The sequence below is a fragment of the Oryzias melastigma genome, unplaced genomic scaffold, assembly GCF_002922805.2.
Source record: "Oryzias melastigma strain HK-1 unplaced genomic scaffold, ASM292280v2 sc00308, whole genome shotgun sequence".
NCBI classification, from domain to species: Eukaryota; Metazoa; Chordata; class Actinopteri; order Beloniformes; family Adrianichthyidae; genus Oryzias; species Oryzias melastigma.
In genome coordinates this window covers 38,386-49,443 of record NW_023416917.1, presented here as the reverse complement: position 1 = coordinate 49,443, position 11,058 = coordinate 38,386, and the positions used below count along the sequence as shown (strand labels likewise).

At 41.1% G+C, this 11,058-nt stretch overlaps 3 protein-coding genes across 3 annotated transcripts in view; 1 reads left to right on the top strand and 2 right to left on the bottom strand.

The window, feature by feature from the left end:
• Positions 1-111: 111 nt before the first annotated feature.
• On the bottom strand, positions 112-1,712 carry kiss2 (kisspeptin 2). The gene is made up of 2 exons (XM_036210930.1): positions 1,455-1,712; positions 112-500 (listed from the first exon to the last, which is right to left on the bottom strand). The coding sequence occupies exons 1-2, from the start codon at positions 1,579-1,581 to the stop codon at positions 247-249; spliced, it is 381 nt and encodes a 126-aa protein (XP_036066823.1). The 5' UTR covers positions 1,582-1,712; the 3' UTR covers positions 112-246.
• Positions 1,713-3,217: 1,505 nt separating this feature from the next.
• Positions 3,218-5,906, top strand: ndufa5 (NADH:ubiquinone oxidoreductase subunit A5). The gene is made up of 5 exons (XM_024263299.1): positions 3,218-3,341; positions 4,573-4,617; positions 4,778-4,894; positions 4,973-5,038; positions 5,745-5,906. Exons 1-5 carry the CDS (start codon positions 3,321-3,323, stop codon positions 5,844-5,846), a joined length of 351 nt encoding a protein of 116 aa, XP_024119067.1. The 5' UTR covers positions 3,218-3,320; the 3' UTR covers positions 5,847-5,906.
• A 3,320-nt stretch (positions 5,907-9,226) lies between these two features.
• sult4a1 (sulfotransferase family 4A, member 1) overlaps positions 9,227-11,058 on the bottom strand; it is an 11,694-nt gene continuing 9,862 nt past the window's right edge. The window contains exon 7 of the mRNA XM_024263298.2: positions 9,227-10,958. Within this exon, the coding sequence (XP_024119066.1) occupies positions 10,846-10,958 (113 nt within the window). The 3' untranslated portion in view covers positions 9,227-10,845. The remainder of the gene's footprint in view (positions 10,959-11,058) is intronic.

Sequence of the window (11,058 nt, the reverse complement as noted above, 5' to 3'; positions counted from 1 at the left end):
CGTAGAAGGTCCTCAACCCCTCAGCAGGACCCATACCTGCTCCTTTGTGCTTAAGGTTCAAAGACCCCCCCCCACACACACACATATAACCAGAAGAAGCCGCTGTGCTGCAGGAATCATGAACACGTTTCCACTTTATTTTCATGCTGAACTTTCTCTGAAAGAGTTCACAAACACTGTACAAAAGTCTGACCCTCTGACCCCCCTCTCCCACATGTCCTTGTGGAATACTGGAGGGGGGGGGGTTCAGGTGGGCACCTCCAGGTCGGGCTGGAACAGGGAGATGGGAGGGAGCTTGATGATCCGCGCCCTGTGTGCTCCTCTGGGGGGCGGAGCTCCGCTCAGTCGTTTCCCGAAGCGCAGCCCAAACGGGTTGTAGTTGAACTTGCTGCGGCGGTCGGCGCACAGCAGCTGCTCCTCGTCCTCCCGCAGCGACGAGCACAGCCCGGCCGCCTCGGCGCCAGAGTCTTCCTCGCTCCTGCGGAGGATCCACAGCACACCTGAGGAGGAGGAGGAGGAGGAGGAGGAGGAGGAGGAGGAGACTTTACTGACTGATGCTCAGAGAGGCAAAACAAAACATTAGATAGTAAAAGAAAAATAGATTTAAAAAATGAAAATGATGAATAGACTGTGATAAGAATAATGATTAGATTAATAATAGAAGAAATACAGAAAGTAAATAAAGATTAAAATACTGGAAAAATGCTTGGAAAAGCAAAAAAAAAAAAAAAAAAAAAGTGGATCTCAGTGGTCTTTTTTGTATAATTATGCTTTTTTTAGCCCAAATGTTTTTCAAATGTATCTTTTTTAAAGTCATAGTTTCTGCAGAGCAGCAGGAATTCATTAGAAATTCTCCCCTGAGTTGTTAGCGTGGAGTAAGCCAGCACTTATTTCCCATTGATTTTCAAAATGTAGCTTTTACAATACATTAAATGAATATATTTAATTACAATTTTAACTTTAGTTTATTTTTATCAGCAGGACATGCATGCTCCTTTCAAAATAAAATGCACCCACTGTCACATAAGATCCTCCTGCTGCAGCAGATTTACTTGAATATAAAATGTAAACAATCAGACATGACATGTTCTGTCATTAGATGAGCCTTCATCCTGTTTCCTCTGTTAACATCAAATTCAATCATGACAAAATCTATAAGCTACATTTAAATGCAATGTAAGAACTCTGAACATCACATAGATCAGGGCTCTGCGACCTGTGGCTCCAGAGACACAAATTAAATGTTACAAAGTAACATTTTAACATCATTTTGTTCACTTATCTAACATGCTAAAGATCTAAATGAAAAAACGTAAAAACAAATTAATCAAAACTTAAAACCTAATATTTAATCAAATATTCGTATTTTTTTTAATGCTTTTCGGAGCCAAAGTCAGACTGAAGAAAGAAAGTTAATTTTCCCCACATTTCCTGAACGCAGCACCGTCACTCACCTGCCGCGTGCGTCCCGCGCTCTGGGGCAGCAGCCGCGCGCCCTCCGCCCTGAGATGGGATCAGAGCGCTCATCACGAGCACGAGCACAGCCGCGCGTGTCATCCTGCAGCCCGCGTGCTGCTCCATCTGTGCCCCCCCAACCCCTCCAACGGCAGAATTTAAGGCTCGGTCAGGTGACTCTCAGCCAATCAGAGCCCTAGTCCTCCTTTCTGTTAACTTTTCATCCTCTTCTCTGTTCCCTCCATGTGTTATCCGGCGAACCTTTTTATGTGTACCTTTAATGTAGAGCAAATTCATAATCCCCCCAAATCTCTGAATCCCAGAAACCCCCTGGGCCAGACAGGATAGAGCCCCCTTTTTTTTTAAAAAGAAATGGCTGCACTTTTTATAAATCTGTCAAAAGTATTTGACACAATTTTAAAGCAAAACCTCCTGACCTTTGGTCTGTCAGAGTTTGCAGTGTCTTTATTTGCTAATTATTTAAGAGGCAGAACCAAAGTGTTCTGAACTTGTGAATGTCCGTAAGGGGTGCCACAGGGCTCAGTATTAGGACCACTTTCATGTACATCAATGAACTGGGCCAAAATGTATCTGAAGACTGTACAGACCCCCAACCAGCAAGGCCAAGAGGGCCCCATGTGCTTTAAAAGTGGGCAGAAAATGTGGCCCCACCTGTTTTTGCCCACCTTGACTTAAGTGGACACTCAGTGGGTAGACTCCCTATGCTATTATGCCGCCTGATGGACAATGGAGCTCGCTAGTTCAATACGCTGGAGTTTGTTAGCTCAATACAGGGGAGAATGCTAGCTTCCTACACCGGAACTCGCCAGCTCAATACAGAGGAGCTGGCTTTTTGTGTTTTTGCTACACATTTTTTCTTTATTAACTTTAATGCTATTGCCTAAATCTTCACAAGTAAGGCGTAACACTTGATAAAGTGGAGCTGGCTAGTTTGCTGTAGAGGGGCTCACTAAAATGCTGCAGTGAAGCTTGCTAGCATGCTACAGTGGAGCTCGTTAGATTGCGACAGCGGAGCTTGATAGCACGCTACGCTGTTCACCACAGGCAGTTGACTAACGTAGAAAGCTAATCCACTGAATCCTCACTTAGGCCAATTTGGGCAAACACAGGTGGGGTCACCACGGAAACTGTGGACAAACCTGTTTGGGGCCCACATTTTCTGCCCACTTTTAAACCATATGGGCCTACTTGCTGGCTGGGCCTTTACGCTGACGACACGATTTTTTTACTGTTTTGGTTCACCCCCCTCTAATGCTGTTCAATCTTTACAGAAAGCTTTAAATATGGTGCAACACACACTTACAGAGACTTACTGAAGTGCAAATCACACCAACAATTCACTTGATGCAAAAACAAGATCACAACTATTTTAAATGTAAAGCAAATAATAAAAACATTATATTTTCAAAATTATTTAACTAAATGAGGTGAAATGTTATAAGAAAAGAAGTGTTTTGAAGACAAATGTAATTTCCAGAAAAGAAAATGTAAAAGTTTAAGGTAAAACTGATGAAACTCAAACTTAAACGTCAAAAATTAAAACTCTTCAACCAATCACCAATGTCCCATAATACCTTTTTATTTACAGTTTCTTTTATGTCTTACTTTTAAATGTTTTATTTTGATTTCTGGAAAATAATTTTTGAGTCCCAAGATTATTATTGTTAATGTTGTTTTTATTTTAAAATGTGTTTCTATTGAGTTTTGTTGATGTGATTTGTACTGCATATTCTGTGCTCCTGGACTCCAGCAGGGGGCAGTAATGCGCCTTTAATTTGGCTTTCAGTCGAAGAAGATGTAATGTTTTTCTGCCGTAAGTTGTCGGCAGGTGTCGTTCGAGGAAGATGGCGGGGTTACTGAAAAAGGTAAGACCGGAGGTCACGGTCCGGTTCTGGTTCAGACGGGACTGTTACGTTTTTTCATGCTCGCACACTGTCAGTGTCAGAACACTTTATGACCGGAACCGAATGTCCGTCAAACTGTGATCTGTTACGACGCTTACCATGGCCTCCGATTTACTATAAGAATAGACACTCGTGTTTTTCTGTTTATTTTATTGAACTGACCACAGCACCGGACTGATATGTTTACATGTATGCTTAGAGAAGAGCAAATCTACAGTAATTCGGTGTTTAATACGTTAAAATGTTCTAATATGTTACAAAATTAATACTGGAGGTTTACGACAGCTTCGACGTTTTACGGTTTTCCCTCAAGGAGAAACAAAATAATTCATTTAGGTTTGTTTCTTCTATTTTCGTCGTTATGTTTTGTTGTTAAAAAACAGTTTCTCCCTTAAGCTTATCTTTCTCTTCACACAGTTTTGCCGTTTACCAGGTTAGAGTCGTAAACCTTCCTTTCTAAGGGTGATTTTGAGCAGCACTGGGACACATTTAAAAGCAGAACCACAATAATTTAGAATCTTAACTTTAGCATATTATTATTATTATTTATTTAATAACATGAAAAATGCAGCAAACCTATAAGAGGGAAAATGCCAGTCTATGGCATATGCATAACAAAACAAAACACACATTTCAGTAAATGAAAAACAGTCAAAGACACAACTCTCATGTCTATTTGTAGCTTTTTTTTGTTTGGACTGTTAGAAATATAACAGAAGTAAGATTATTTTTCTTTACTCCAGGGAAAAGATGTGATGAAGAAAATAATGATTTTTTGAATATGAAATGTACTAAATATATTAAAGTGGATTGATTGTTTATGATAAATTCTGTTTTTTTTCCATGAAAGTGTTCACATTTCAGTGTTTATGAAATGGGTTCATTCTTTCCAAAGGTTTTAATAATATCACAGTTCCAAAACAGGTTACTAATTGTTCTCAGATTTCTTTAGGAGCAGCATTAGCTGCGATGTCATGCTCTGTCAGAGGAAAACTTTTCCATCCCTGATGGTGGAGTTCTGACCAGCAGGAACTATGTCTTCAACACATAATTCCTCCTGTGCTGGAGGTGTGAACGATAGGGGAAGATTCAGGTTTAGGTCTTTCTAACCTGCAGAGCTTCAGGATCTCTGCTCTGAGGTTTGACGGTCCAGCATGCGGACTGCTAATGCATTCTTCTTCTTCTCTTCCAGACGACCGGCCTCGTTGGCCTGGCAGTGGCCCAGAATCCTCATGAGGTGACGACTGATCACACACTGGTTTCAGGAAACATTCATGCCTGTTTCTGTTTTAGAGAAACTCCTCTGAGCTTCGCTCTTCTCTGCAGTGTTTAGATTTCCAGGTGTTTTCTCTGAAGGTAGCGGTTTCTTCCTTAACATTGTGTTCTGTCTTCTGCAGCGTCTCAGGATCCTGTACACAAAGATCCTGACCTCGCTGCAGACCATGCCGAAGGACGCCGCCTACAGGAAGTACACAGAGCAGCTGGTCAATGAGAGGTTCGGCCACGTGAAAACGGTCAGTGTCGCAGCAAACGTGGACGAGCCCGGGTTCTGGGGAAGGCTTGATCTGCTCACGGCATTTCTGCGTTTGCAGGAGCCCGACGTGGAGAAGCTGGAGAAAAAGATCAACGGTGGACAGATCGAAGAAGTCATCTTCCAGGTAGATCCTCATCTCCTCGCCATGAAAAAGGAATAAAATCTGGAGAAAAATCTCACGATTTTTACTTTCTGTTCTGTTTACTTTATTAGAATTAGGACTTTTCTGCCAAAATATTAAATATGTGTTTTTTATGATCCAGTATAAGTTAACCTTCAAACACCAAAAAAAAAAGCTAACTTGGGAGCCCGTAAAGGGAAATCGAAGTTAAAAAAAAATGTGGTTACTATCTGGTGCTCACCAGATAATAACTAATGCGCACCAGTTATTACTATTATCAGATAGTGACTGCTGTGCACCAAGTAGTAACTGGTGGACACCAGATAGCAACCAGAAAAAAAACAATATCTGGTGGCCACCAGATAGTAGCAAAAAAAATTGTATCTGGTGGACACCAGATAGTAACTGGTCGGCACCAGATACTAGTAAGTGCTTCCAGGATAATAAACAGAAAGAAAAAATGTGTTTCTTGTGCACACAAGATTGTAACAAGAAAATTATTTTTTTTAGTGTTGAACCCACAATTTTTTTTATTAAATCATAAATCTAATTAACAAAGGAAATACAACTTGGCTTCTTTGTTTTGGATGTTCAGTGAATGGATCAGAACCAGAACTTCCCAAAGTCATAATTTTATTGTTTCTTTATTCAGTTTGGATTTATTCTACCCATTGTTTACCCTGACCCCCGATCCGTGTCCTGTCTGCAGGCCGAGTGCGAGCTGGCTCTGTCCAGGAAAATGTCTGAGTGGAAACCATGGGAGCCCCTGGTAGAGGAGCCCCCACCCAACCAGTGGAAGTGGCCCATTTGAAAACCCAGCATGAACTCTGTAACCATGTCAGAAATAAAGAGCTGTCCTTCAAACATGTCAGCAGTGATCACAGATTCTCTGGCCTGGGATTTGAACCCTTCCACTGCAGCTCCTGCGTTTGTCTTCCCAATCATCAATATTTCTGTTTGTTGCACCAAAAAAGTTGCAAACAAAGCCAATATCAGGTTTTAGTGTTGAACAGAACTTTCCTCAGTTAGCTGCAGGTTGTTCTGATGATGCTTCTCTTGCTGCTGGACCAACGTTCCTCATCAAGAATGGTTCCATCAATCCTTTTTTGAGTTGGTTTGGTTTTACACTCTCAGGTCTCAGGAGAGAACCAAGAACTGAAGTGGACTAACCCCAGAGAGATGACAGTTCCAACACATGCTGGTTTGGGGGCGCTGTTGTCCAAAACAAGCTCTGATCAGGACAACCTCGACTCATAACTTCACAGATTGTCTTTGGTTATTTGGAGTCAGTAAGAATCTGCCTCACTAACATACGTCACAAGTGTGAGTAACTTTTGTTCGCCTTACAAATACTTCACAAGACACGTACTTTTCATGACGTCTCTTGAAGTGGTCGTACGAGTCTCAAAGGAGCTGAAAGACACCTGTGTTCTTCTAGTGCACGAGAAACCAGAAACATATTGAATATATATCTGAAAGTGCTGATGAGCGAAGTAAGAGATGCTCAGAAGACTGGAGTCTTGCTGGACCAGCAGTGGTCAAACTGGAGGCAAATCTTAGTCTGTCTCAGGTACATCTGCTGATTTATAGATTGATCAAGCCTGGATGTAGATATCTAAAAGGCTGCTTGTTTTCCTCCCATCGCACCTCAAACCCCCAGTATCTTCTAAACGTCTTCAACGATGTTTCTGAAGCAGAGACGAGTCCTGAAAGTCCAAAGATGGTAGTAGAAGGTTCAATTCAAGATCCAACAAAGGGTGTCAATCTTTGAAGTTGGACCTGCTGACGAAACCTTTAAAAGTTGTTAGAATTGTGAAGTTTTCAGAGAAAAAAGATGGAAATGTTGGTTTTTAAAGGAGCTTCTTGGGCTAATATTGTTCAGTGGAGAAAATAGAATATTAAAGAGCTGTTAGAGTTTCCCAAGTAAAGGTAGAATATTTACATTTGCATAATTTATGTTGTTGTCATACCTTTGCTCCTGTACATGCTGGAGGTCCTGGCTTGATGAAGAACAGCATCATCTGAAAAAGAGGAAATTCTGTGGTCCTCAAACTACGTAGATCCCCTCTGGGTCCTAGAACTTCTGTCCATAAAGATTATGAACAGAACCAGAGATAGAGGGCAGCCCTGTCAGAGTCCAACATGCAGCAGGAACAGGTCCAACGTCCTGCCAGATATGCAAACCAAGATCCTCTCAGTCAGACTGTCTCAATCTCCTCTCCAGTGGCCACAGCTGGATGTGGCTCCAGGTTGGTACCCGTATAAATGTTAGTGGTTAGTTGTGGTGTAAGTGTAATAAAGCACAAATTTACACTTTGATAGAAATTTCTTTTCACCCATGTAACCAGGTTGATAGTCAAATAGTCTGTTAGTCAAACCTCAGATCCAGGATCCACAGTGCGGTTTCTGTCCTGTTGTGGAACAGACCACTTCTACACTCTTTAGGGTTTGTGGAAGTTTGTTCAACCAATCCAAATGTGTTTCGTGGATTTAGAGAAGGCGTTTGACCACATCCCTGACAACATGGGACAGTGTTTCAGCCTGAGAGTTCAAAGGTCAAGACTGGCCCATTTTTTACCGCATGAAAAATTAAGCAAGAATTTAGAAAGAATTATAAATGTATTATCACAGGATACAAAATCATAAATAACAAACATAGAATAACAGATGGGTTATGTAAACAGCTGCTGCTCAACCAAACCTCATTCTGGTAACAATGATTTATATTACTGGTTTGGAGCTTCTTTTTCTTGGTCATACGGACCGGAGAAAGTCCAGCTAGAATAAACAGCGCTAACGCTAGCTTTCTGCTCAGTGACATAAACACAGCAGAGAGCAGATGTTAGTGAAGGAGCTGTGGATGTAAACTTTAACCTGCCACAACATTTACTGCTATTATCTCTGTGTTTGGAATCTTAACAGTTTGGTAGGTGTATTTGATGTTATCATCCATGTTCCTAAATTTAAAAATGTTTGTATCAGCTTAAGATGCTAGCTGGAACCTCTCAAAGTACTATGAAATTGTCTATTTGAAGGTAATTTTTGAATGCAAATGAGATTTATTCACCAGGTATGTATCCAAAAATATTAAAAGTTAGTTTCATTTGAAAATGTGCTAAAGGGTGTTTTTTTTTTTTTTTAGCACTTTGAGATGTTTTTAATAGGGAAAAGACTTTGTTACCAAACTATCAGTCACTCATGCTATTAAACATCATCTTCTCCCTCTTCTGGGCTTAGATGAAAATCATTTACAAGCTCTGTTATTTATATTTTAGCTCAGAGGCAAAATGAAAACTCACAGATGTTTAGAAGCTGTTAATTTGACCGCAATGCATTACCTGTAGCAGTAGAAGGCGCAATTCTTGCACTATTTACAGCTTGATCTTAATAGATAACAAATATTTAAATGATGCCTGTCCTACATTGAAAAAGCAGCGTTCTGCTGCCAAGACTCAATGCATAACGATGGCGAATGTCTCTGTCTATGGCAGCGAATAGGGCCAATCCAGTAATATATTTCAATGGTGGTAACAACAGTCAAAGTGACATTAGCTTCAGGTATTACGCTAGTTAGTTTAATGATCTTTTCCTTTCTGTTCTTTAGTCTGGCTTTTCAGCGCCAACTTTCCATTTTTACTTGGTAATCACCGGCTGGATCTCTGCCCTGCCTCGACTTCTGGTGGACTTAACCAAATGTGAGCTTTGCAACGGTGCTTTTATGTCAAGTTGTAGCCCCCGAACTGCTGTTGCCGTCTCTGAAAGGGATGAGTTGATTCAGAGTGAACACTGCTGCAAAGATTCATTCATGTTCTGCTGTGATTATTTTATTCCTTAGAACTGACTAACCGACCCATGAATGAAACGGCCCACCAGGAATCCTCCGACTCTCCCAATTATCCACTCCGCCCTTGTTCCTTGGTGGTGTCCTGTATGTAGAAGGTGCTCTGGGGTCTGGAGAGCTTTACTGAGGACCGTCCGGTCTCTGTAGTAAGTGGGACCTGTCCCTGGTTTATGTTGGGCTGCCCCCTATCACCGGTTCTGTTCATAGTCTTTATGGACAGAAGTTCTAGGCCCCAAAGATCCAACCGGCTGTCCGGGCTTTTGCAGACATTTGTCCCTCATGTCTGTAAATCGGTTTTCTACCCGTCAATAAAAATATCCATTATGTAAAACGATGACACACTTGTTACAACGTTTGTGGTAAATACAGATTTATTTAGATGTCTATACAGTTTATATTATGCAAACACAGACGAGAGGTCTCACTCTGCCTCTGCTGTCCATCTGTGTGCTTCTCTTTTGCTCCGTGAAGTCATTTAAAGGGTACCTGACCCCTCATTACTATGCTGCTTATTTACATTGACTGTACTTAAGTGGACCGAGTGACTCCTCCCCCTGGTGTTCTAAACAGGAAGTACTTCCTGGCTCCAAGAAGCCAAAATCCCATAGACTTTCATAGAGAAATAAACAGTCAGTCTATTGTCAGAATAACCTTTCTCTCTCTATTTTATTTTTATTTTTAAGAATGGATATTTAGTAGGGCAGTGAACATTAACGCGTTAACGCACGCGATTAATCAAAAAATAATTAACGGGTTAATATGTATTAACGCAAATTAATTAAAGAAATAGTTCTTCGCTTTACTCGGTGGTTCAGGATTCATGAGTTAAAACATTTCGTCGGTTATTATCCCGTTTATACCATGATCACTAACAGAATAAATAAATATTCAATCGCTTTTTATTACTTTATTCTTGCTTTTTGTGGTTTAGATCACTCTTTCATAAAAAACAAACTATCTGATCCGTTATACAAATAAATTTTACCTGGTAAAACATTGTGATTAATCGTGATTAATCACAACACACAAGTGTAATTAATCAGATTCTTTTATAATCGATTGACAGCAGTAATTAAAAATAATGTTGTAAATGTAGAGTTTTGTGTTTAATTTCATACTGTGATATTCACAGATAATAAGTTTTCTTCAAATAGTGAGACAAAAAACAAAAAATTATCACGATTAATCGCGATTCATTTTTGATTCATTTTTCCAGTTTGCGATTAATTAGTTCATCTTTTGTATCGATTCCCGGCCCTAATATTTAGATCTTTAGCTTAGATTTCTATACAGATTTAGTTCAGTTGTTGAGGGACAGACTGAACGGATGTGCGGACGATCGTAGCTCTTCTTTAGCCGTTAGCGAACACACCTGAGCGCTGCAGAGGTCTCTACGTGTTTTAGACACATCTTCTGAGACTCAGCAGAAAGACCAACCAGGAAACTCTGTGATGTGTCACATGACTGCAGTGAGTCAAATCAAACTCAGGTAACGTCTGAGGTGTTCTGATTGTGATGACCCGGTCTGAGGGGGAGGCCGAGTCCTAAAACACCAGATCTTTGTTCTTTATTCACCCAGTTCTGGTTCTGGTCAAAATATCACAAGACTTTCAAAGAAAACAAGAAAATAGACTGTGTTGTTCCCTCACCAGGCCAGTTTGGAGAACACAAGCAGGCCCAATGAAGTTAGAACACTGGATGACTGAACCACACGCCACTTCCTGTTCATAGAGAAGCTCTTCCTGTTTGAAATCCTGATGTTCTGGTGGGGTCCACTGCTGTTTGTTGTTCCAGCTGCAGTTCAGTGAAGCTGATCAGACCAGAAACCAGCTGATCCTGGGGGTGTAGACGCCTGAGCCTCCAGTGGATGTCCAGAAAGTCAGAGCTCGTTTTAAACGTTTAATAAGACGTGATAAATTCAACGTGGGAGGACCGAAACAGTTCAGAGAGGTGTGACGTCCGGCGCTCCTCACAGGCTGAAGTCAAAGGTTAGGTCGGACTTGCCCATCTTCTGTCTGTACACAGCGTCAAAGTTCTCGTTCATGGAGACGGTGAAGACGTCCCTCCACAGACCCACTCGACCTGCAGGGAGAGGAGCCGCCTGTTAAGGACTCCAGAATATAGCATGCTGGAAGCTGAATTTGGCCGCTGAAGATGCTGAAACTGATACCCAGCTAAAATA